We start from the raw sequence: 27073 nt of genomic DNA, 5'->3' as shown, positions 1-27073 counted from the left end.
TTAAATCTGGAAATACAGTACTTTCTATTCTGGAGAGATTTTCCTGAATATTTTGTTATTTTTCTCCCTTGTATTCTCTATAGTGTCTCCTGAAATACCTCTTATTTAGATGTGAACCTTTTAAAGGTCTTCTAATTTTCTTACCTGTTTTCTTCTGTTTTCCACCTACTTACTGCTAGATTTTGGGGGGCTGGGGGTTGGGGGCACCACGTGGCTTGTGAGATCTTAGTTCCCTGACCAGGGATCAAACCCACGTCCTCGGCAATAAAGGAGCAGAGTCTTAACCACTGGACCACCGGGGAGTTCGCACTGCTAGATTTTCTTAACTTTTATTTCTCAACCTTTGTATTTGGATTAAAAAAAAATTCCACAGTTATGTTTTTATTTTTCAAAGCTATTTTTTAGTCTCTGAATGTTTCTTATGATAGCATCCTGTTCTTGCTTTAAAATGCAATATGTTCTCTTATCTCTGAGGTTATAGTGATTTTGTTTTCTTTCTCTGCATAGCTTTCCAGATTCTTATCTGGAAGGAAAGGATCTGGCTGCTAGTCTTCTGCACCAGAACAGAGGAACAGAGGTCCCTTCTGTCCAGTTTTCAGTATGATACCTGCATCTTCTGTTGTGCCTTGTATCCCCCAGTCCAGAACACAAGACATAGGGGGGGAAAAGCTCAGATTTCTGCCAGGATATGGAAGAAGCAGTTGCCAGTACCATGACGAGAAAAGGGACAGGTTCTGGGATCTGACTTTTCTTCCTGCTTCCTCCCAAGTTGTCAACTGTGTTGGTTCTCAGCTTTCCCCACCACTGGCTTGGGAATTCGGCTTTCTTGGGTGTGCTAAGTCAGTTACCATGTCCATCTGCTTTCCAGCTTTCAAAATTTTATTGCTATTGTTTCATCTTCTGTTCTCCCTATCGTTAGGAGTTTATGACTTTTTAAAAACTCCTTTTATTGATTGCAGTTTTCGTGAAGTTTCAAGAGGGAGCAGAATGAGGTGCTGTGTACATCTGCCATCATCACCCAGAGATAGTAATCGTTTTTCTCTTCCAAACAGTAATGGCAGTACTGCCAGGAGCAGAGTCCCTCTACAAAAGCAGTCGTATGTATGTGAACCATCTTCTTGGTAGGTAGTGGTTGATTGCATTGAGTGATCACATGTGCTGGACACTGCTTTTCTTATTAATTCTCACTTACTGAGGGATGTGCTGTCATATCCCCAGTTTACACCTCAGAGGACCATAGCCCAAGGACATTTAAAGCTTGAACAGTGCCTGTCACACAGCGACTCTTCCATTAAGAGTGGAATGGATAAATGAACATGGCCAAGTAGGCACAGCTGGGAAGAGGCCCAGGCCAGTGCTAACTCCAAAGCCTGTACTGTTAGCTGCCTGCATGGTGGCTAATGCTGGAGGAGGATAATTGGTACTTCAAGGCATCCACTTCCTTTGAGCCCCTTAGAAATGTTCTTACTCTAGGCCTTTGGCATCGCAGTACTGCTTGCCAGGTGGGTTCCCTTTCACCTGTGTGGTTCAAAGCTGTGACCCTGGAGCCAGTGTCTCTGAACTGGGGAGTAGGGCATTTTCTGAGCAATCCCAGAGGATGCAAAGATGCCTAAGCATGGCTTCTTCTGGGAAACCTAGGTAAAGATGGCCTCAAAGAGTGAGTGAAGTTTTGCCATGGCTGGATCAGCTCTGGGATTGTGTAGCAGTCATCTTTTTTAGGTGGCAATTCATGATAGTATGGCTTTCTATTTTTTCAACTTTTTATTATAAAAAATTTTTAAACATACAGAAAAATTGAACAGTACATTCAACATTTTAACATTTTGCCATATTTGCTTTACTTTTTTTTTCCTTAACCATTTGATCATATGTTGCTGACATCGACACCTCACCCCTAAATATGTAAGAATGCATCTCCTAACAAGGTCATTCTCTTTACGTAACCACAATACTATCATTATCACATCTGGGAAAATAATTCTGTAATATTCTCTGTCTGACCTGTATTCAGATTTACCCAGTTGGCCCAGACTGCCTTAAAAAAATTTTTTTTTTGGAAACCAGGATCAATAAAGGTTTACACATTTCACTTGGTTTGTTAATTGTATGTTTTGACGTAGATGAAATTAATGATGAAATCTTTTGAACTTTCTAGTTCATATCGCTCTTGGAGACTGCTTCATTACTAGAAGGGTCATGGTTCTCAGAATCTTAGCAACGGAAGGGATCCTTGATGTAATCTGGTTCAGTTATTTCCAAACTTGGCTGATGTGTGTCCTGAAGGTTGAATTGGGAGTTTGTCTGTAGACAAAGAGATGAAAGGGGCATTCCAAGGACATAGATAGACATATAGAAATAGATATAGAAATATGTAAATAAATATATTAAAATTATTTAGCAGTTTTCCTAACAGTAGGTATTCAATAAGTACTGGCTACCTTCTCCCTTTTATTTCTTTGTGGCTGGAGTAAAGAGTACATCAAGATAGTAGGAGATAAGAAAGCTATAATAGGGGAGACTGTAAATACCCTGTATCTTTTGGACTTTATCTCAGGCTGTTGGAAGTTTTTGATGAAAGGCACGATCTGGTCTGAGTTTTAGAAAATTCTGGCAGGATCTGGACTTGAGGAAGCAGGGAGAATGGTTTTAAGAAATAATATGTTTCAGGGACTTCTCTGATAGTCCAGTGGTTAAGACTCTGCGCTTCCACTGCAGGGGGCATGGGTTCGATCCCTGGTCGGGGAAGTTCTGCATGCCATGCGGTGCGGCCAAAAAAAAGAAATAATATGTTTTAATATATTGTCCTGGCAAGATTTATTTCCCTCATTGAAATGATGCTTCTTTTTACCAGCGTCTACAGATTATCAGTTTAAATAAACCTAGGTGTAAAGAAGTAGACTTTTTTTTTGTGTGACAGGATAATGAGACAGGTATTGCATTTCAAAATTTGAAAGACAAAATAGTTAGTCAGTCATTCAACAAGTATTTGAGTGCCTATTGTATGCCAGGCCACTGTGCTAGGCTCTGGGAGAACTACATTGAGCAAAAATGGGCATGGAATGTCCTTTGTGGATTTTACTCTCTTCAGGGGAAGGTATGTATTAATCAAATAACAAGATTAATAATGAAGTACTAAGGGGATTAGATCTGACCGTGGAGTCAGGAGGTCATGGAAGTCATATCTTTTTATTATTATTATTTTTTTTTGCGGTACGCGGGCCTCTCACTGTTGTGGCCTCTCCCGTTGCGGAGCACAGGCTCTGGACGTGCAGGCTCAGCAGCCATGGCTCACGGGCCCAGCTGCTCCGCGGCATGTGGGATCCTCCCGGACCGGGGCACGAACCCGCGTCCCCTGCATCGGCAGGCGGACTCTCAACCACTGCGCCACCAGGGAAGCCCAAGTCATATCTTTTTAAATTTTATTTTATTTATTTATATTTTTGGTGGCCGTGCCATGAGGCATGAGGGATGTGGGATCTTAGTTCCCCTTCCAGGGGTCGAACCTGTGCCCCCTGAAGTGGAAGCGCGGAGTCTTAACCACTAGACATACAGGGAGGTCCCCATATCATCCTTCACTTTCAACAATATCATCATTTCAACAACCTGCACCACAACTACTGAGCCTGCGCTCTAGAGCCCGTGAGCCGCAACTACTGAGCCCTTGTGCCACAACTACTGAAGCCCACACGCCTAGAGCCCACGCTCGCAACAAGAGAAGCCACTGCAATGAGAAACCCGCGCACTGCAAGGAAGAGTAGCCCCCGCTCGCCATAACTAGAGAAAGCCCGTGCGCAGCAACGAAGACCCAATGCAGCCAAAATAAATAAATAAATATTAAAGAAAAGAAACCCCCTGTGCTCCCTGTCTTTTACTTTGGTTTTTAGATTTAAATCTTTTATGAAAATTGGTGGTACCTACTAAATTTTATTCTTGTTATAGATGATTTACAAGTCAGAAGGCAAATAAGCATCCTGAGATTATGTAAAATGTCTTTCCAAAAATGCTTAGCTCTCTGAATAATCATACTGTTGGATTTTAAGGCCTATAAAATATTCACACTGTGACTACCTAGACACCAGGCTTATAGCAACCTAAGAAGAAAAACTGTATTCTCCAGACTGCTTTGTCAAGTTGTGAATCAACAGTAATCACCACTGTCATTGTAGACCTCACTGGACTGCTTTCTTCTGTTTCCAGGTGATCGCAGTATTCATCTAAATTGGGGCTCTTTCTCTTCCATCTCGTTCTTCTTGCTTTCTTCACCACAGGCAGTAGAATAGTAACTTTCTCCTCACGAAATGGATATGAGAGAAATGCTGTGAAACTGTCTGGCAGCAGTACAGTGTATTGGTCATGAGCACAGGTTTGGAATCAGATGTGAACTTCAGTGGAATCCTGGCTTTCCTTCTTGCTAGCTGTGTGACCTTGGGCTAGTTACTCTGTAAACCTTTTTAGTAATACGAGATAATAATAGTAACTGCCTTAGAGTATTTGTGAGGATTCAAGGGAATCCTCTATGAAAAGAGTTTTTCTGAGGATGGAGTAGAGTTGCCTGTAACCTGTAAGCACCCTATAACTAAGAGCCACTAGTAATAGTAATAGTAGTAGTAGTAGTAGGGAAGATGTTGATTTTATTTTTGTTTAATTTGAGTCAGCTGTTTTGCTCTGGCTATGTAGACCTAATACCTTGCACGATATTTAAATTTAATTTCTGGATTTTTTTTGCTAACTTATTTATTTATTTATTGGCTGCAGCATGTGGCATGCAGGATCTTAGTTCCCCGATCAGGGATCAAACCCGTGCCCCCTGCAGTGGAAGCTTGGGAGTCCTAACCACTGACCCGCCAGGGAATTCCCCCAGATTTTTTAATGATACAAATTGTAATTTAATTTTAAAAGGTGTTAATTGATTTCTCTGCCAGTTTGTAAATCTCCTGATGATGAGGGCCAAGTTTTATTCATCTTTATTTTCCCCACAGTGCCTTGCTTGTAGGACATGTTCTGTAAATATTTCATTCATGATCTAGAAGAGTTTTGTGCTGATTAAATACCATTGTATATGTAAGTCTGCTGTAATGCCTGGCAGACAGTAATGCAAGGAAGGAAGAGAGTGAGTCGGAGATGAACACTGAATCAGTCCTCAGCCCTCTTCCATATTTTCTCCTTGAGATACCCTAGCTGCTCCTGTGACTTCAGTTACCACTTAATTACTATCAGCCTGTAATCTGTATTTCTGCTTTAAACCACTCTTTCAGTGGTTTCTGTACATCTGTCTTACATACATTTCTACCTGAATGTCCTTCAGTCATATCAAACACATTATGCTCAAACTCTCCCTTGCTCCCCTCCCTATTTTGGTTAATGGTGTCTTTCCAGCCGTTGGGTACCCAAACAGTCATTCTTAGCTCTTCCTTGCTTGTTGATAATACCACATCAATATTTCTCAAATAAAAACCTTTTCTTTAGCCTGTATGAGTATGGCCTCAGTTTACATCCTTATTCTCTTCCTTTCTAGAGGGTGTCTTTAACATTTTCCTTCAGTCCTCCTCCATACTGCTGCCACCAGAATTGTCTTTCTAAATCGCAGAGCTGATTTTGTCACTTCCCTGCTTACAAGCCTCTGGTAGTTTCCTAGTGCTTAGAGCAGGGGCCTGCAGACTATGAGCTGTGGGCCAAGTCTGGTGGTCTGCTGCCTGTTTTGTAAATTTAAGTTTTATTGGAATACAGCCATGCTCATTTGGTCACATATTGTTTATGGCTGCTTTTATGCTATAACAGCAGAGTTAAGTGGTCGTGACAGAGATTGTTTGGCCTGCAAAACTAAAGATGTACACTATCTGGTTCTTTCCAGAAGTTTGCTAATCCCTTGGCTTAGAGATTAGAGGTCAAATTTGTGTAGGCTGAAAAATCCTTGATGATCTTGTCCCAAACACGTTAATCGCATCACTCTTTGAAATACCTTAAACTCTACCCTGTTCTCTTGTGGCCCTACATAATTTCGCATATTTTATTCCTTCTTTTTCATCTGTCAAACTCCTCTTCTTGCTTTAAAACCCAGCCAAGTTTATTCTTCCTTTATCAAACTTTCCTCAGCTCTTCCCGGGAAGTAGTGTCCTATAACACTCTTTTCATATTTCTATTATAGCCCTTTTGTGTATGTATAGTATAGCACATTTTATAATGCAGTTATTTATTCTTGTGACAATGTCCCTAACTAGACTGTTTTCTACATTGATTGTCTTAATCGTTTTTGTATACACAGCGCCTAACATTTGTAGCATTTAACAACTAGTGAAGAGCTGGATGAACAAACAGATGGTAACATGAAAGTTTGGTCAAAAGAAAAAATTTTGAATTAGGTATGTTATTTGGACTTTGATGCATATGGAAATCACTCAGACCATGTTTATATGTTAAAGTGTGTAGTTGTTTTCTCCTCTTGCTTTTTGCAGCTATCCTTTGGTTTCCTAAACTGAGTGTTTGAAATTTTCACAGTTGAATCACTTAAAATGCTCTCTAAAAAGGACTCATTTCCTTTTATAAAGAGTTGCCTCTCTAGTAATAGGAATAATTGCTATCTAATGTATTATAAGACTTGTGGGTCCATTATTTCAGTTCAATAATCTTGTTTTTTTAAAAATTGGTACCTGGGTCAGTTTTGCGGGAGAACATACCAGTAATTTCCTTGATCTCAAAAAAGTTTAAGTTTATTTAAAATAGTTACAGACATAGTACATTATATAAGAGGTTTCTCAACAGGCACGAATCAACAATTCATTGTGTTAATTACAATAACTTTTAAAATCACTTTGCATTAAAAAAAATGTAATTCATGCTCAGTGCAGCAAACTTTGAAAATAGAAAGCAAAACAAACATACCATCCTGTGACCCATATATAAAATAATATTATGAAAGTACTGGTGTTCGTCCTTCCAGTATTTTTATGCATGTATGTGTTTATATATATATATATATATATATATATATATATATACTATTAATTCTTTTTTCTAAAAAGGAAATAATGCTATAGATACATTAAAAAATTTTTTTTATTTTATTTATTTATTTATTTTTGTCTGTGTTGGGTCTTCGTTGCTGCGTGCGGGCTTTCTCTGGTTGTGGAGATCAGGGGCTACTCTTTGTTGTGGTGCACAGGCTTCTTATCGTGGTGGCTTCTCTTGTTGCAGAGCACGGGCTCTAGGCGCGCGGGCTTCAGTAGTTGTGGCACACAGGCTCAGCAGTTGGGGCTCGTGGGCTCTAGAGCACAGGCTCAGTAGTTGTGGCGCATGGGCTTAGTTGTTCTGCAGCATGTGGGATCTTCCTGGACCAGGGCTTGAACCCGTGTCCCCTGCATTGGCAGGCAGATTCTTAACCACTACGCCACCAGGGAAGCCCTAGATACAGTTTTAATAACCTGTTTTTTTCACTTGGTATTAGTCATTACCATTTACTCATGCCATTAAATGTTTTTCAAAAATAGATTAAAATAGATTAAATAAAAAATTTTTTTTGTGGCCACACCCCGTGGCATGTGGAATCTTAGTTCCTCGACCAGGGATTGAACCCGCACCCCCTGCATTGGAAGCATGGAGTCTTAACCACTGGATCACCAGGGAAGTCCCTCAAAAATAGATTTTTAAATGTCTGCATTAAGTAAACTATTTTACTTAAACATTTATTCTATTATTGAACATTTAGATTTCCTCTAAGTAGTCTTTGCCTTCATTAAGTCTCCAAAGACCTATTATCTTAAGTTAAATATTGTATACTTATCTCCACTTTAAGCTAGGGGATCAGTGTTAGTATTGTCGATTGCTGTTATTAAATCAAGACTGTCATGATAAAATGTGCTTATTTTTTGGTAAATATCAATAAGAAAACCCATATGAAAGTCAGTCTTCTCAGTTCAGAGTGTTAGTTCTTAATATACTAGCCCTCTCCTAAATGTTTACCATAGTGACCATCTTGGTGCCTTTGCTCCTTTTATCCTAACGTTCTTCACTTGGTTTCCCGTTGCACTTGGTGAAACCCCAAATCCATCATGAAGTCGACATTAATCTGCAAGGTGATCTGGTACTTACCTGTCTCTCTCCATATTTATTCCAAGCCACTTCCTCCCCTAACTTACTATAGTCTTATTCTCTTTGGTACCAGCTAATTCTTCCTTGCTAGTATCAAAGGGACTTAGTGGCTTTTGTATGTAATCTTCCCTCTCTCTGCTCTGCCTCTTTTGCTTTTCCTTAATCTAATTAACTTTACTCAGCTTTTAAATTTCAGGGTGTTTTAAAATTTTAGCACGTGTTGCCTCTTTAGAGAGGCATTCCCTGACCATTCTCAAATAGGTCTCCCTTATTTTGTATCAGGATCATGTGCATTTCCTTCATAGTAACTGTTTGTATTATTTTGATGTTTCTCTGCCCCACCCAAACCCCTGACCCTCCAATTTAAGCTCCAGGAGGGAGAAGACCATGACATTTCAGAAATTAGTGTGTGGAAATAGCCCTCTGTATCCTTGGGTTACACATCCACAGATTCAACCAACCAGGGATCAAAAATACTCAGGAAAAAAAAATTCCAGAATGTTCCAAAAAGCAAAACTTGAGTTTGCTGAGTGCTGGCAGCTATTTACAGGGCATTTACATTGTATTTATAACTATTTACATAGTATTTACATTGTATTAAGTATATAAGTAATCTGGAGATGATATTAAAGTATATAAAGGAGGTTATATGCAAATAGTGTGCTATTTTATATAAGGGACTTAAGCATCCACAGATTTTGGTATCCGAGGGGGGTCCTGGAACCAATCCCCTGTACATACTGAGGGACAACTGTATGTTTTCTGCTTATAGAACTATTTATAAATAGGTTAATATATGCAAAATGACTTTTATAATAGGAAACATGACTTTTGTTTTTATAATGTCACTTTAAAAAAAATAAATTTATTTATTTATCTTTGGCTGCGTTGGGTCTTCGTTGCTGTTCACGGGCTTTCTCTAGTTGTGGCAAGCCGGGGGCTACTCTTCGTTGCAGTACGTGGGCTTCTCACTGCGGTGGCTTCTCTTTGTTTCCGTGCACGGGCTCTAGGTGCGCAAGCTTCAGTAGTTGTGGCTCGTGGGCTCTAGAACGTAGGCTTAGTGGTTGTAGTGTGCGGGCTTAGTTGTTCCGCGGCATGTGGGATCTTCCCAGACCAGGGCTCAAACCCGTGTCCCCTGCATTGGCAGGTGGATTCTTAAGCACTGTGCCACCAGGGAAGTCCCATGACTTTCGTTTTAACCTTCACACATTGTCTTAAATTCATGGCGACCTTCCCTAAACTTGTTTTTAACCAGTTAATATTTAATCTTTGATAACAGTTCATCTCTGTGTCTGCAGGCTATCTTGATAAAATGTGCCCATAATGCGTACATAGTAAGGCTTTAGTGCAGCTGAAGCATATCTAAGTGATAAAATTTTTAAATCTTCTTTGTGGGTAAAATTTACATACTGTAAAATACACAGATCTTAAGTGTACACTTCAGTAACTTTTGATAAATAAATGTACCTGCATAATCACTATCCCATCCAAGATATAGAACATTATTATCACCCCAAAAAAGTTCCCTTGTAGTCAGTCCTCAGCCCCTATTGGCAACCACTGTTCTGATCTCTGGGACTATTGATTAGTTTTGCCTCTTCCTAAGCTTCATTTTAAATGGCATCATACAGTATATACTACTTTGTGTTTGCCTTCTTTCACATAAATCAGGTTTTTGAGATATTTTTTTCTATGTGGTTATATATATCGTTCATCATTTTTTGTTGCTGAATAGTATTCCATTGTATGAATCCATCATAATTTGTTTATCCATTCTCCTGTTGATGAATATTTTGGTTGTTTCAGTTTGCTACTAATATGAATAAACCTGCTATAAACTTTCTTGTAAAAGTCTTTTTGTGTGTGGACATATGTTGTTACTTCTCTTGGTAAATACTTAGGGATGGAGTTGCTGGGTTATAGGGAGGATTATTTTTAACTTTGTAAGAAACCGCAACCAGAAATGTATGAGATTTCCAGTTGTTCTGCTTCCAACAGTCAGTCTTTTTAATCTTAGCCATTCTAGTGGATGTGATGATATTTCTTTAATTTGCATTTCCCTGATGACTAATGATGTTGAATACCTATTTAGATGCTTTTTGGTCATTGTCTTTTTAAGTCCTTTGCCCATTTCAAGTCTGTTCAACTCCCGTGCACACTTTTTATTGCCTATATTTTGTTTTTTTTATTATTAATCTTTAAGAGTTCTTTCTATATTGTAGGTACAAATCCTTTGTCAGATACTTGTTTTGCAAATATTGTCTCCCAGTCTGTGTTTCCAGTGATTGGACCTTCTGTAGTATATTTATAGTCCTTCTTTTCAGATTAACAATTAGACCCATTACTTTAAATTTAGAGGTATTTCACTTAAATCCATATTTAAGCATATTATTTGAAAATGTAACTGACATGCTATTTAGAAAGTTTATCTTTGTGGATATCCTTTACAATGTTATAATTTTTGCTTTAAATAGTTGTCTTAAATAAAGAGAAGGAATAAAAAATAGTCTTTTATATTTACCCACATATTGATTATTTCTGGTATTCTTCATTCCTTCCTATAGATCTGAGATTAATCTGGTGTCATCTCCCTTTAACCTGAAGAATTTCCTTTAGCATTGTTTAGTGCAGATTTGATGATGAATTATCTTAGTTTTTGTTTACCTGAAAATATTTTTTTATCCTCATTTAAAAAAAGCTTTTTTGAGATACAATAAAGATATGATAACAGTCACCTGTTTTAAGTGTACAGTTCAGTGATTTTTAGTATATTTATGTGCAGTAATCGCCACAGTCTAATTTTATAACCTTATGCCTATGAGTACTCACTCCCTATTACACTCCGCTCTCCCCTGCCCATCACTAGGCAACAGCTGATTTACTTTCTGTGTATAGATTTGCCTCATCTGGACATTTTATATAAATGGAATATACCATACGTGGTTGTCTTTCACTTAGCGTAATGTTTATATGGTTCATCTGTGTTGTATCATGTATCAGTATTTCCTTTTTATTGCTGAATTTGTATTCCATTGTATGGTATCCCACATTTTATTTATTCATTCATTAATTGACATATATGTTGGGTTGCTGCACTGCTTAGTTATTATGAGTAATGCTGCTATGAACATTTGTGTACAAGTTTTTGTGTAGACATATGTTTTCATTTCTCTTGGGTAGATAGATAGGTGTAGAACTTCCATCACCTTCACTTTTGAGGAATACTTTTGCTGGATATAGCATTTGAGATTGATTTTGGGCCGTGCTGAGTGGCTTGTGGGAGTTTAGTTCCTTGACGAGGGATTGAACCTGGGCCCTCGGCAGTGAGAGCATGGAGTCCTAACCACTGGACCGCCAGGGAATTCTCATGATTGCTTTTCTTAAAAGCACGTCAAAAAATGTCCTTCCATTTTCTTCTGGCCTCCATTGTTTTTGATGAGAAGTCAGCCATCATACATATTGTTCTACTACCCCTGTATGTAATGTGTTGATTATTTTTTCCCCCTAATGTTGCTTTGTTTCTTTTTATCTCTGGTTTTCAGCAGTTTTATTATGATGTTTTCCTTGTGTTTGTCCTCCTTGGAGTTTGCTGAGCTTCCTGGATTTGCAAATTATTATTTTTCACCAAATTTGGGAAATTATCAGCCATTATTTCTTTAAATATTTTTTCTTCCTGATTCTTTTATTTTTCTGGGACCCAATTAAACATATGTTAGACCAGTTATTAGTGTTCCTAAGTTTCCTGAAGCTTTATTCATTTTTTCCCCCTAATTAAAAAGAAAAAAACCCTGTTCTCTAGATAGGATAATTTCTTTTGATCTTTCTTCAAGCTTACTGTACTTTTCTTCTACTGTCTCTGATCTCCTACTGAGCCCATCTAGTTAATTTTAAATTTCAAATATTATAATTTTCAGTCATAAAATTTACATTTTAAAGTTTCTCTACTGAGATTCTCCATTAACTCGGTTATTTTGACCATGTTCCTTTGTCTTTGATGTGTTTATACTGGCTGCTTTAAAGTCATTGTCTGCTAATTTTCAATATCTGAATTATGGGGGGGGGGGTCTGTTTCTATTGACTGCTTGTTTTTCCTCCTTGAAGATAAACCACATTTTTTCTGCTTCTGTAAAAGTCAAGTAATTTTTTTTTTTAACTATACAGTTGACCCTCAAACAAAACAGGGGTTAGGGGTGCTGACCTTCTGTGCAGTCAGAAATTCATGTTTAACTATACATTGGTCCTCCGTATCTGCAGTTCTGCATCTGTGGGTTCAACCAACCATGGATTGTGTAGTACTGTAGTATATATTTAGTGAAAAAAATCCACATATACGTGCATCTGCATAGTTCAAACCTGTGTTGTTCAGGGGTCAACTGTATATTGGACATTGTGGATGATACATTATAGACACTCTGGATCAGTTATCTTCATCTAAAGAGTGTTACTTTTTGTTCTAACAGGCAATTAAAATACGGACTGATCACCCTGAAATTGTGGAGATTTGGTTTTATACTTTGTTGGAGTGTGTGGAAATCCCAAGGTGTTTACTAATCTCTGACCTGGTGGAACTCAAATTCCAAAATGCCTTGCAGGGGATAGCAGCTGAAATCTGTTTAGTACTTTTAGCCTTCCAGATATTTTTTTCTGCTGAGGTCCTTGGAATCTCCTTCATGCATGTGCTGCTGTTCAGGGATTAGTCAGGATTTAAGAGGGTTTATATAAGTGTTTGGGGCTCCCTCTTGTGACTTACCCCATTCAAGATTTCCCCTTCAATTTCCAGCTGCTCTTGTCATCCTGAACTTCATCCACTGATACCTGAAGCCAGAAAGACTGATTTTTTGCTCAAGTTTTAGCTGTTCTGCACCACAGGGACTCACTTGGCTGGGAGTGAGAGGTTAGGGGATTCTTCAGGGGGAAAAGCTGTATTAAAGTGGATCTTGCTCATTGTGTTTTCTTTCAAGCGGTAAATGACCTCCAGTTTCTGCCTGCTTTTCAGCACTCTTTAGTGCTTTAAAATAGTTTTTTTTTCCCCTTTTCTTTCTGGAACTTAAGGTGTTCCTGAATCATCACATCTGAACATACTCTCTTTGTTTTGAAAATTTGCACAGCATGCTGTACCCTTATATAGTTTTTTATGCATGTGATTTTTCTCCTTCCAGTTATCTATTGCTGCATACAGATAACTCTAGAACTTAGTAGTTTAAAACAGCCATTTTATTATGCTTACAATTCCTGTGGGTCAGGAATTTGGAAAGGGCATAGCCAGGATGACATGTGTCCGCTCCGTATACCTGGGGCCTCGTCAGGGAAGTCTTAAAATGTGGGAGTAATGCTAATAACCAGAGCAGCAGTCACATCTGGCAGGTGGCGGCTGGGCCGCCACCTGGAACCGTGGGCCAGAACACCTCTACGTGGTCTCCTCACAGCACTGTGGCCTTGGATTTTTTACAAAGCAACTCAGGGCTCTAGTGTTAGTGTTCCAGAGAACCACCTGCAAGCTGCATTGTCTTTTATGATCTAGTCTGAGAAGTTGTATGGCAGAGTTACATAGCATCACTTTCTCTACTTTATCGGTGAACCAGCCTTTTTTGTTGACCTAAATTCAAAGGTAGGGACATAGATCCACCTCTCAATTGGAGAAGTGTCAAAGGCTTTGCAGACACTTTACTTTTTTAATATGTCTTTATTGGAGTATAATTGCTTTACAATGCTGTGTTAGTTTCTGTTGTACAACAAAGAGAATCAACCATATGCATACATATATTCCTATATCCCCTCCCTCTTGAGCCTCCCTCCCCCCCCATCCCATCACTCTAGCTTGTCGCAAAGCACCGAGCTGATCTCCCTGTGCTGTGCTGCTGCTTCCCACTAGCTATCTGTTTTACATTTGGTAGTATATATATGTTGATGCTACTCTCACTTCATCCCAGGTTCCCCCCACCCCGCCCCATGTCCTCAAGTCCATTCTCTATGACAGACATGTTTTAAAATCTCCATGCTCATTTAACAAATAGTAAGCTCCGTCTGTGTCCTAGGACAGTCTTATGTATATCTCAATAGATATTCATTGTAGTATTGAATTTTTCTTCTTAACTATAGTAGATTTAGACCTAAAGTTAAATTTGTGTTTAAAGCTTTAAGAAAGGAGTAAGATATTTCACTTCTTAAAAACATTTCCTTAGATCGATTTTTTTTTGTCTTTTTATTTGTAGAATATAGTATTTAATGAAAAGTCCATGCTTAAGTGGTGAAAATGGCAGGCTTCCTAGATAATTTCCGTTGGCCAGAATGTGAATGTATCGACTGGAGTGAGAGAAGAAATGCAGTGGCTTCTGTGGTAGCAGGTATATTGGTAAGTGAAAAAGCCTGGTTGGTGACATTTATACCTCACTTTTTGCCCTGAAAATTAATCTTGATTCCTTTGAACTGTGAATACCCATGATAATACAGTTTTTGAAGGCAGTAGTTTTTTAAGTAAATTATGTAATATGTGTCATTCCTTTAGGATCCTCAAAGGCTCAGAATTTGATGTAACTAATAATATTGTTGTGACTCATTGAAATTCAGGATGTGCAGACAGTAGTAACAACCTTAGGCTGCATTAGAACTGAAGCCCTGCAGCCCTTTAGGGAAGGGTTGCCATCTTCATACCCCAGCTGCAGCACAGGCAGGAAGCGAGAGGAAGAAATTTGTGGAGGAAACTACTGCTTAATTTTCTTTCCAATATTTTTTTAAAAACTTTTTTATTATTGAAAATATCAATAGTATACACAAAAATAGAGAGAATGGTATAGAGTCCTCTCTCATCCCCTGTACTTATCATTGAGCTTCAAAAAAAAGTCAGATCATGACCAATCTTGCTTTAGCATTCCATCAAGCACTCCCTGCCCCCACTGCACTTTTTGAAGCAAATTTCAGTATATGTTCCACTTAATTTAAATTAATCTTTGCCAGTATATAGTTCTATACCTGAAGTTCAATAGAAAAGATAAATAAAGAAATAAAGTGGAGCAGGAGCTAAAGATATTGGGGTGGCCAAAAAGTTTGTTCAGGTTTTTCCATAACATCTTAGAATTGTGAAGCAATATGCATGCAGAATTCTTTTAGGTGTTTCCGAGTTTTTCTTGCTCTCTGTGGTCACCTTGCCTGCACTTAATTTGTCTATGAAATTCCTTAGTAACTTGTCTACTTTAGTTCTATTCAGCTTAGTTTACATAGAAACATTACATTTTGCAAACTCATGTTTAGTCAGTTTTGCAGTATTTAATCAAATTACATAATTAAAATTATAGCAAGCGTAGATATTTTTTGGAGACGTGGGAGCTCATTTGTGGAAGCAAAAGTGCTTGGGCATATTAAAAAAGAATGTTCCACATTCTTTTTAATATGAAACACATCAGGTAATCAGGGAGCTGGTTAGTTGGAGGTTAGTTAAGAGAGCTTTGGTTGTATATAATTTTATAGTGGATAAAAGAAGCAGAAAATTCATTCCTAGGTAATAAATTTTTCATCTTGCATTAAGAGCAGAACTTGAATCTTACACGGATTTGATTAGATTCACCTCATATGCTATAAAGAATAAGTAAACAAGGAATTCTTGTTTTTTATAGTTCAACATCTAAACCTCAAGGTAGACATATTTTATGTTTCAATTATATGGTCCATAGAAAACATGGAATGTTAAGGAACAGTATCATGCTAAGCCAAAGTGTTAGTGTTATTTTAATGACATGGGTTCTTTCTCAAGTTTTTTACAGGTTGGTGGATAATGATTGATGCAGCCGTGGTATATCCTAAGCCAGAACAGCTGAACCATGCCTTTCACACATGTGGTGTATTTTCCACATTGGCTTTCTTCATGTAAGTATGAAGGTAATTCTCAATTCAAGATTATTTTTCTAAAAACATTTTTTCCTCAAAGTTTAATGCTATCTGGAATAACTTTTTAATTTCATTGATTGATTCTTCTTTAACATGATAAATATATGTGTGTATATCTATATTGCCATTTTATTAAGATTTTTAAAATCAAGAATGAGTGTTGAATTTGGGGGGGAGAGATTAATTGGGAGATTGAGACTGACATATACACACTACTATATATAATATAGATAACTAATAAGAACTTGCTGTATAGCGTAGGGAACTCTACTCAGTACTCTGTAATGGCCTATATGGGAAAAGAATCCAAAAAAAAAAAAGAGTGGATATATGTATATGTATAACAGATTCATTTTGCTGTACACCTGAAACTAACGCAACATTGTAAATCAACTATACTCCAATAAAAATTTTTTTTAAAAAAGTGTTGAATTTAGTTAGATAATTTTATTATACTTTATAAAGATTATCATGTGATTTTTGTTCTTATATTTGTTAAACTGACAAATTACTATGTTTTATAGATCTTAAGATTTTTTTTGTATTTTAATATCTTTGAATATCAGTGTGCTTCTTGTAGTCATTGGTATCTTATAATTCATAATATTTTTTCCTTCTTGGCAGTATAAAAAAATAATGGTGCATCTTAAAAATCATTGGCATCTTAGGTTTAATGAAGTATGTTATATTTCTAGATTTTTTAGTAGGAAGTCATCCTTGAATACTCTAATACATTCAACTTTTTTTTAATCCTTTTTAAAATTTATTATTTTTATTGGAGTATAGTTGCTTTACAATATTGTGTTAGTTTATATTGTACAGCAAAGTGAATCAGCTATACGTATACATATATCCTCTCTTTTCCAGATTTCCTTCTCATTTAGGTCACCATGGAGCACTGAGTATCTAATACATTCAACTTTTACCATGGAGTATTATTTTCTTTAAGTGTGTCACTTAACTGTATTTGCCAGTATTGGAGGGAGGGCAGGACTGGCCTTAAATGAGATTGATCTATGGCTTTCCTTTTTTATTAAATCATATTTAGGTTTAGCCATTATCTCACTTCATAAAAGAGTTTGGAAGCTTTTCATGGATGTCTTTTAATAATTTAAAAAAATATGTTAAACATTAAGATTACATAATTTTCTTATACTGTCAGGAGCTTCAAAAAGGTAAATTGTAGAAGATGGAACTACTTATATTCATTCAGGATGCTTAGAAAAGACAATTCCTGCTACAAATATACCCGCTCTAACAAGAATGGAAAGAGAAGCTGAATAAAGTAGGCCTATTTATTATGCCAAATGTTCTCTGAATTTGAGAAATGGATGAGAGAAAATCACTTGACTTTTAACACAAAGAGAAACTTTTGAACTCTTGGTTATAATAAGAACCTTAAAATGGGGTAACTCATGGTGGGTCATTCATGTATAAATATAAAATAAAATAGACAAAGAACTCAGAAAATCGGTCTCTTTCATAATCTTTGGAGACAAGTGATAGTAATCCCTTAAAATTAAGTATGTTTTTGTTTGATATTATTATAAATGGAAATGTTTTCTTAATTTTGTTTTCAACATATTTATTACCAATATATAGAAAACATTGATATTTTAAAAAAATTAAGTATGTTTTCTGGGTCTACTTTAGGAAAATAAGACTAGCATAGTATTTCTATCCACTAGGATATTTAAATTAAAAGATAATGTTCAGTTATTCAGATACTGGCTTTAGATAGGAAATGCTTCCCTTCTAAATGATATATAAATATCTCTGAATATTTTAGCAGCATGAAAGCTTATTAGATGATTTTGTATTGTTCTAGGATAAATGCCGTGTCCAATGCTCAGGTGAGAGGTGACAGCTATGAAAGCGGCTGTTTAGGAAGAACAGGTAAGGGCACTTTGAGTTGTTAATGTATGCTGGCAAAAGAGGGATTTATCAGCAGAAAAAACAAAGCCTCTAGTGAGTCTTTATTTAGGGATGATTAATGATTATGTAGGATTTTTAAAAATTTACTTTTAAAAAAAGTTCCGGTGTTATTTAAAACTTTAAGAAAGTTAAAGTTACTGCCAGAGGTTACTGGTTTTTGTCATGTTATATTGCCCATAGTATATAGATAAAATGTAACCATGCAAAATCAATGGATCTTGACTGTTCCTGTGTTAATGATGGATTTATTCTTATCCCAAATGTTGACCAATAATATTACTTACAAGATGGCTGACTGTGATTACTGAATAGCAAAGTATGGACACATTAAGAGATCAAACCTAGGACTACAGTGTTTTTCACATTCAGTTCTGATCACCTGAGTAACCACCCATAGGCTACAACAGAAGTATTTCGAAGAAACATGCTCTTTGTTTACATATTTTGTTTAGTTTGAATTTTTTTTGGTTTGTCATCCAACAGTATTTTTCTTTTGTTCAGATTATAACACATTCTATTAGAATCCAGGGGTTTGTTTTTAGTGGAATTTCCATGCTGTATATAAAAAGCTCAGGACTAGACATTCTATTTCCAGCCTTTAAGAACTAGGAGGGGTGACTTGTGGTTATAGCAGGAATTTGGAGTAGGTGGGGGAGGAAGTTTGAAGGATGGTTAAGAATAATAGCAAGTACTTGTAGAATACTTAGTGTGTACCAAAGACTGTCCTGAATGCTCTACACATATTAACTCAATTAATTGTCACAATAGTCCTATAAGGTAACCACTCTTGTCCTCAGTTTTAGATTAAGGAACTAAGGCACAGAGAGCTTAAGTAACTTGTCCAAAATCATAAAGCAAGTAAGTGGTGGGACCAGAATTTGAACACTGACAATCTGGTTCCAGAGCCCATGCTCTTGGCCACCATGCTATGTTTGTATCCAGTCGAGAATCATTTAGTCTCTTTGTCTACAGTATCATATATATATATATATATATATATATATATATATATATATATATTTGTCAGTGTATTTGAGGATAACTTATATAAAATATAAAATAAAATTCAATTTAAAGCGTACAGGTCGATGAGTTTTGACAAATGTATACAGTTGTGTAACTGCCACTACAATCATGATATAGAATATTTCCATTACTCCGGAAAGTTCCCTCATATCTCTTTGTAGTTAATCCCCTTTCCCCCACCTCCTGGCCACCACTGATCTGCTTTCTATCACTGTAGTTTTGCCTTTTCTAGAATCTCATATAAATGGAATCATAAAGTATCATAAGACATTAAACCAAATCGAGGAGCTGACGAGCTTAGCTTTAAAAAAAAATTATTTTTTTTGTAAGAACACTAAACATGAGATCTCCTCTCAACACAATTTTAAATGCACAATACCATATTGCTAACTATAGGCACAGTGTCGTACAGCACTCTAGAGCTTATTCATCTTGTGTAGCTGAAACTTTATACTCGTTGAACAGCAACTCCCACTTCCCCCTCTCCTAGCTCCTGGCAACCACTACTGTACCCTCTGTTTCTATGAATTTGACTCTCTTAGATACCTCGCATAAGGGGAATGGGCCTTAAAAAAGAAGGAAATCCTGCCATATGTGACAACAGAGGTGAACCTGGAGGACATTATGCTAAGTGAAGTAAGCCAGTTACAGGGGAACAAATTAGCTTTCTTTTGTACCTGATGCTTTAAATGCTGATGCACATTTTAAAATTTCACTTCCATTGTGATCCTTGAAGAATGGGAGAGGATGGGAATAGTGATAAATGACAGATGAACCCAAGTTAAAAGTGCACTGTGTGTGTCTGTGCATGCATGTTTACACACACATGCATGCCTTGTGCCCCAGCTTCAGCAGGTAGTGTCAGGAATGAGTGAGAATAAAGAGTAAAAAAGCATGTATTAGCAAGTGACGTTGTGCATAGAGCACACATTAACGTATTTGATCATTTTTCTTTCAAAAATATTCCACAGGCATTGCTGTGGATTATGTTACTATTATCTATTTTCTGTAGAAAATTTCATTGTAACTTACCCAAACTTTTTAGCTTAAAGCTAGAACTTGTATGTGCCTTGGGTCTGTCTGGTTCCAAAGCCCATACTTTTTACTCTCAGTAGTGACTATAACATTTTATTCCACGATTATTTCTTACCCAGTTAAAATTCACAGTCAGTTTACGTCAGTTTACATTTATATGTGGTACCTTTAGTGCAAGTTCTGTCTAGTGCTTCAAAAATTCAGGGCAAACTATCTTGTAGGCATGCTCAGCTCTTGCCACACTAAGCTTTCATACTACTTAAATGGTTTGTGTGTAATTTATTCCCATTTAATTCCCAGAGGAATTTGCCGGAAAGTGTTATTAACGTAATAGATATACTACAAATGGAACTGTTAAATAAGAAGGAACAGGAACTAGGTAGAAAGAAGATCATGTATTGATACTTAGACTCTAGGACAAAATGGATACTCTTAATTATTAACCTTGACTCTGAGCTTCCTGGTAGTCAAAGCAAAAAAGGGAAAATGTTACAGTTTTTTATTTTTTGCTAAACAAAAGTGTACTCATTTTTCAAGGGAAGTTATTTTCTTGTTCAGTTTTGTTAAAAAATTTTTGTGTGGTCATATATAAAGGACATGAAGGAAAATAATTACAAGGATTTTTGATACTTCCTTTCATTCACTTTAGGTAAAAGCTGTGATTGAATTTGGAGGATGATTTCCTCCAAGGAAGTAAACATTGTTGTATATTTCTGGAGATCTGTTTAGTATTATAATAAAACTTAGATAACCTAGGGACCCATTTCTCTCAAATATTAGCTGTTCTACTCATTCTGAGCTTTGAGCTTCCTGTATATCTGGTGTCTAAAATATATGAATTTCTGTTCAGTTAGTAACAGAATATCTGAAATTGAGGCAAATTTAGCTTTCTATTATGGAAATTGGCTTGGATTTTATTTTCACTTCAGGGGAGCTATATTCCCCTTCCATAGAGTGACAGGCCGTCAATATACCTGTGATCAGGGTCTGGCACAAATGCTAACTTGCTTTCCTGAAAATGTATTGAATCTACTCAGGTGTCCAGATGATCACTTTATTGAGATTCTGTTGTATAACTTCTAAAATTCTATACAGTAGGGGGTTGAAGAGATACTTTTGTCCTTGAACTTTTCAAGGGTATGTGGTACAGTTTGGCTGAATAAGAGAGATTGAATATATGGTTGCTGTTAGTACCATGTTGAGTAGTACCATGATATTAACGTTGATGAAAAGAAGTCATATGGTCCTTATTCATTTGCATTCTCTCATTCCTGTGTGGTAATGGCTATCTGAAATACATTTGCTACTGCTAATAGAGCAATTACTTTGATAATATATACAACACGGTAATTTTTCAGTTAGGGTTTTTTTTTTTTTTTTTTTTTTTTTTTTGCGGTACGCGGGCGTCTCACTGTTGTGGCCTCTCCCGTTGCGGAGCACAGGCTCTGGACGCGCAGGCTCAGCAGCCATGGCTCACGGCCCCAGCCACTCCGTGGCATAGTGGGATCCTCCCGGACCAGGGCACGAACCCGTGTCCCCTGCATTGGCAGGAGGACTCTCAACCACTGCGCCACCAGGGAAGCCCTCAGTTAGGGTTTAATTAATCAGTTTAGTCAAATAATTACTTCTGAAGCTTTCCTACTTTAGTTAACTCAGCTGTTAGTTTCTCTAGCCAGTAGAATGGTAACTTACCCTTTTTCCCTTTCCAAGTATCGCTTAACACCTTTTAGTTTTAGTTTCTTTTTTTCAATCTTCATTCAGTTAAATGTTTCAGCAGGTGTATATAAATACGTGACTGTCTTTGATAGGCATAGCATATATTAGATGAGCAGTGTTCTAGTGTTATGTATTCCTAAGGCATAGAGCTGTAGAAATGAGCAAAATCATAAAGCCTATTTTTCACACAGGTGCTCGAGTTTGGCTCTTCATTGGTTTCATGTTGATGTTTGGGTCACTTATTGCTTCTATGTGGATTCTTTTTGGTGCATATGTTACCCAAAGTAAGTATTTATTCCTCTTTTATTTCATAGGAAAGATTCAGATATGTCCTTTATATTTGGCTTAGTCTGTCAACTCCCCGTGGAGTAAAATTTAGTTTAATAATTCAGTTAGCTTGAAGGTAAGTCTCTGTTTGAAGATATAAATTATTTAATAAAACTTCTCAGTGGGGTCATTTAGTGCAGTGGGATAGCCTCGTTAGGAAAACCAAGCCACTGACAAGACCAGGTAACTCTCAGCTGTCTCTAGAGGTTCTGATTTCCTTCCTTACCCCAGATAGCCGGGCTCTATACCAGAGGCCTTTTACTGAGTGTTGTAGTGGTAAAAGTGAGAAATCTGTACAGGGCTACAGCCCCTTATACACAATTCTAAAATCCACAAAAGTGCTGAAGGTCAGGTTTTTCATAACCAGTTTGGCAGCAAAACCTGACCTAATGATCCAGGGCTCATTATAGTCTTTATTTCATTTAATAAGTATTCAAATGTTTTATTAGAGGAATGTGGTTGTATTTGATTGTGGGACGCTGGTCCAAACATAGTTGGGGGTGCTATGTAATATTATGCCCTGTGTTACCGTTTTTCTTTTTTTTAATAAATTTATTTATTTATTTATTTTTGGCTGCGTTGGGTCTTTGTTGCTGCGCATGGGCTTCCTCTAGTTGCAGGGTGCGGGGGCTACTCTTCGTTGCGGTGCGCAGGCTTCTCATTGCTGTGGCTTCTCTTGTTGCAGAGCATGGGCTCTAGGTGCGTGGGCTTCTGTAATTGTGGCACGTGGGCTCAGTAGTTGTGGCTCGCGGGCTCTAGAGCTCAGGCTCAGTAGTTGTGGCGCACGGGCTTAGTTGCTCCGTGGCATGTGGGATCTTCCCGGACCAGGGCTCAAACCTGTGTCCCCTGCATTGGCAGGTGGATTCTTAACCACTGAGCCACCAGGGAAGTCCCCCTGTGTTACCATTTTTAAATCTGAAAAATCCTGAGTTCCAAAACATACCTTGCCCCAAGGTTTTCAAGGTAAGGCGTTGTGGACCCCAGTATCTTTCTGTCCACTGATACGTCTTCTCTCCAACCCCAACCTCTAATTTTTCATTCATAGGTACAAGGGGAGGGTTTTTTTTGTTTTTTGATTTTTGTTTTTTAGGGGGCAGAGGTGCTGAGAAGCACTGTCAGTTCACAAGGGGAGTTTTTTAAGTGCAAGACTGAAGACGTGTGTAGCCTTCATGTTGAAACTGGTGATGCAATGGAGTGAGCTCTTAGTATACCATTCTGAGTTTTGTGACTGTTCCACTCACCATAGCTTTTCATCACGGGGATGGCGAGAGGTTTTGAAAAGCAGGACCCAGTCTCAGCATGTGCTTCTGGAAGCATCAGAAGAACCTCTTTCACTGGCTCTCCCTTCACTCCAAAGACAGGAATAAGTTTCAGATAACAGTTTATTCATCTTCTGATGCCTCTATCTTTGGAATCTCTTTGTCACTCTGCTTAACTGTCACATCTTGTCCTGACCCACAACTGACCTTTTAATATCTTGATAGGATCCCTTAAGTATCATAGATTGATCAGTATAAGATTTGGGAATACCTTTGTCTTTCATTTTGCACAAAATAAGTCAGTACAAGAGGACAGTGGTTGTCTAATGTTTAATTAATACTACTCTAAAATGTGTTATTTTAGTTAATGAAAAATACCCTGGAGCACACAGTTCTAGCATGAAGCTTATTTGAGGGAAAGTACTTTTTTTACTTTCTTTCTTTTTTCTGGGGGCTGTGCCACGCAGCTTGGGGGATCTTGGTTCCCCAACAAGGGATGGAACCTGTGCCCTTGGTAGTGAGAGTGCAGAGTCCTAACCACTGGACCCACGGAATTCCCTCAGTGGTCGTATCTTAATCTTTAAAGAACTAGTACATACTGAGAAATTTCTCAATTATGGATCTCACCTTCATATTTCTACAGCGTTGCTCATTATATATACTTTTTAGTTTGTAAACTGACTTCAGAGAGCATTTCTAACACATATTTCAAATCTTTTACTGTACAGATTTTTCTGGAACTGTTAATAATCATAGCAGCAGCTAACATTTATATAGCACTTTATGAGCCAGGAACTGTTCTGAGCACTATGCATAGTCCACATCTCACACTCTGTGGGGCAGGTGCTGTTACAATGCCCATTTTACAGATGAGGAAAGTAAGGCATAATGAGGTTAAATAATTTGCCCATGGTCATACATTTAGTCAGTGGTAGAGTTAGGATTCAAATCCAGGGGTATTGCTCAAACTTGGGGCTTTTAACCATGCATCTATATTGTTTGCTATGATATCAAAGGCTACAAATTGAATATTTCTTCATCCCAACTAGTATTTTTAATCAACATTGATAGTTTTATAAAAGTTAAATATCCACAAAAATTTGAGTAATTTCCAAATTTTTCTTTTTCCTTCCTATGAAGATAGGGGCTGTTTTCTCCAGGAGAATATGATGATGAATTATAATGATTCTTTTCATATATGTCAGATTTGTGCAATAAAACTCCTGAATTCATGAAAGAAAATAAAATGAACAGACTGTTACATCATCAAAAATTTAATTTGTATCTTTCTAACATTGTGTGTTTCTGTATTGGCCATAGGAAGTGAAGGGGTGAGCTGCTGCTTCCTCGGCAGTTCCGATGCAGCTAAAACCATAGCAACTACTTTAGACAAAAAGAAAACCTAATAATTTCATTGTCTTTAATCCAGAGTGAGAGTAATCCTTTGTATTGGGAGAATGAGATTGTCATTTTCTTACTTCAATTTCATTGTGGATTTCTTAGAGTTAATGAATAATAGTAGTGTTTTATAATATACAGAGCATGTCATTATGAATGGCATGAATACTTAGTTACTGCCGTTTGCCTTTTGTAATTATCTGATCTGTTTTACTTTGTGTGTGCAGATACTGATGTTTATCCAGGACTAGCTGTGTTTTTTCAAAATGCACTTATATTTTTTAGGTAAGTTGCCTAATTTTTTAACTATACACCTGTAACATTTATAGAAACATCATCTTTATTATAAGAGCAGCATAGGCACTGGAACATGTATAAATCTCTTGGATTAGTTACAATGTATAGAACTTCTTTTAAAAGGTGAAAATTCTACTATTGCATAAAAGCGTACACAAGCCATTTAATTAGGGGCCCTGCTATGTGCCAAGACCTCAGCTAGATGCTTTATATATGTTACCTTTTAAATTCCCACTTAATTATCTTAAGTATGTAAAACAGGTGGTGCTCCCATTTTATACATGAGGAAATAAGACTCAGAGCTTACTTAAGGCCGCTTAGCTAGCAAACGCAGAACGGGGATTTGAACCCAGACTGCTGCTTCCATAGCCTGTGTTTTGTTAAGAAACCATATCATGTACCTTTAATAAAATAAGAAAAAAAGAAATTAGAATTAATACATACTATGCATGTCGTATACAAAACCTGGTTGGTGAATTGGGTTTTGTATTAAGTTTTTAAGATAACTTAAAGTAAGTATAAAAATAAAAGAATATCAAAAGTATTTTTTAGGGGCAATCTTCTAAAAAGCTTCCAAAATGAGGCCCTGTAGCCTTTGCTTTCCAGAATGAAATGTCTTTTAGTGTAAAGATAGGTATTTTAGGCGTCATTTATAAAATTATATCCCTTACCCCATACCCCTCTCACAAAAGCATTAAGATCTAAGCCTTGAAGAAATTTGTTTTTGTCATTGATTTTAAGCAATTTGATTATGGTGTGCTGTGGTGTCGTTTTCTTCATATTTCTTCTGTTTGGGGTTCATTGAGTTGCTTGGATCTGCGGATTTATAGTTTTCATCAAATTGGGAATCTTTTCGGACATTATTTCTTCAGATATTTTTTTCTGTCCACCCTGCCCTTCTGGCTTCCAATTACATGTATATTAGGCTGTGGGAAGTCATCCCACAGCTCACTGGTGCTTAGTTCTTTTCATGTTTTTTTTTGCCCTACCTCTCCACACCTACTCTTACCCCATCACTCCATCAAGTATTCTCTTTTCTTGTTTTCTCTCTGTATTTCATTTGGGATAGTTAAATCTTTAAGTTCACTAATCTCTACCTCTGTCATGTCTAATCTGCTATGACTCCCATCCAGTATGTTTTTCATCTTAGACATTGTATTTTTCATCTCTATTAGCTTGATTTTTTTTAAAACAATTTCCATGTATCTCCCTAACATACTTATGCTTTCCTCTGCCTTCTTGAACATATGAAGTATGTTTATAACTATTTCAGTGTCCTTGTCTAATTGTGTCAATTCTTAGTCTGTTCCTATTGATTATTTCTACTTATTTTTTTCATTCTGGATCTCTTTTCCCCTGTTTGCTTCTTTGCATGAAGCTGATTGGGGGCTGGACTTTGTGGTATTCCTTTAAATGCTTTTGAGCTTTGTTCTGGATGCAGCTCAGTCACTTGGAAACAGTTCAATCCTTTCAAGTTTTGCTTTTAAGCTTCGTTAGGCAGGGCCAAAGCAGCTTTAGTCTGGAATTAATATGTCCCCCTTACTAAGGCAGTACACTTTTGAGTATTCTTCCTGATTCTCCACGTAGTCTGAGGTTTTCCACTCTGCTATGAGATTCTGAAGTCTTCCCAGCCCTGTGGGAGCTTTGGGAATTGTTCTTTCCAGTGATTCCTGCCCTTTTCTTGGGTAGTTTCCTCACATGCATCTGCTGTCAGCACTTGGCAGAAGCCTCAAAGGGAACCCCCTACCGATCTCCTGGGCTCCCCCTCTCTAGTTCTCTGTATCCCGCCTTGCACACTCCAGCCGCTTGGCCTCCCTGAACTCTCAACTCTGTTTCCTCAACTCCGGGAGACCACTGTGCCCTGCCTGGGTTCCCTCTTATTGCACTGTGGCCTTGGACACTCTTAGTTTTTAAAGATGTTCGACAGTTTCTGCTGCCTTGTGATTGTATTTCTTGGCATGTGACTGACAGCCTTCTGGGAATACAGTGAATTTTCATGAAGATACCTTAGGCACTGTTGAGAGATCAAGTTTAAATTCAGATTCAGCCATTTGTAGTGGTAGAGGAGTCTATATAAATGACAGTTGGATGAACAGAAACCTTGTATGTTTAAA

At 37.3% G+C, this 27073-nt stretch overlaps 1 protein-coding gene across 2 annotated transcripts in view; it reads left to right on the top strand.

Annotated features, from left to right (window-relative positions):
• Positions 1-27073, top strand: part of TMEM50B (transmembrane protein 50B) — a 35651-nt gene that overhangs the window by 6063 nt on the left and 2515 nt on the right. For both annotated transcript variants that reach the window (XM_079921660.1, XM_079921659.1), the window contains exons 2-6: positions 14298-14437; positions 15833-15945; positions 17795-17862; positions 21870-21962; positions 24890-24947. In XM_079921660.1, the coding sequence (XP_079777786.1) occupies positions 14339-14437; positions 15833-15945; positions 17795-17862; positions 21870-21962; positions 24890-24947 (431 nt within the window). In that variant the 5' untranslated portion in view covers positions 14298-14338. The remainder of the gene's footprint in view (positions 1-14297; positions 14438-15832; positions 15946-17794; positions 17863-21869; positions 21963-24889; positions 24948-27073) is intronic.

Source organism: Stenella coeruleoalba, assembly GCF_951394435.1.
Source record: "Stenella coeruleoalba genome assembly, chromosome: 5".
Lineage (NCBI taxonomy): Eukaryota > Metazoa > Chordata > Mammalia > Artiodactyla > Delphinidae > Stenella > Stenella coeruleoalba.
This window is presented reverse-complemented; position numbering and strand designations above follow the sequence as displayed.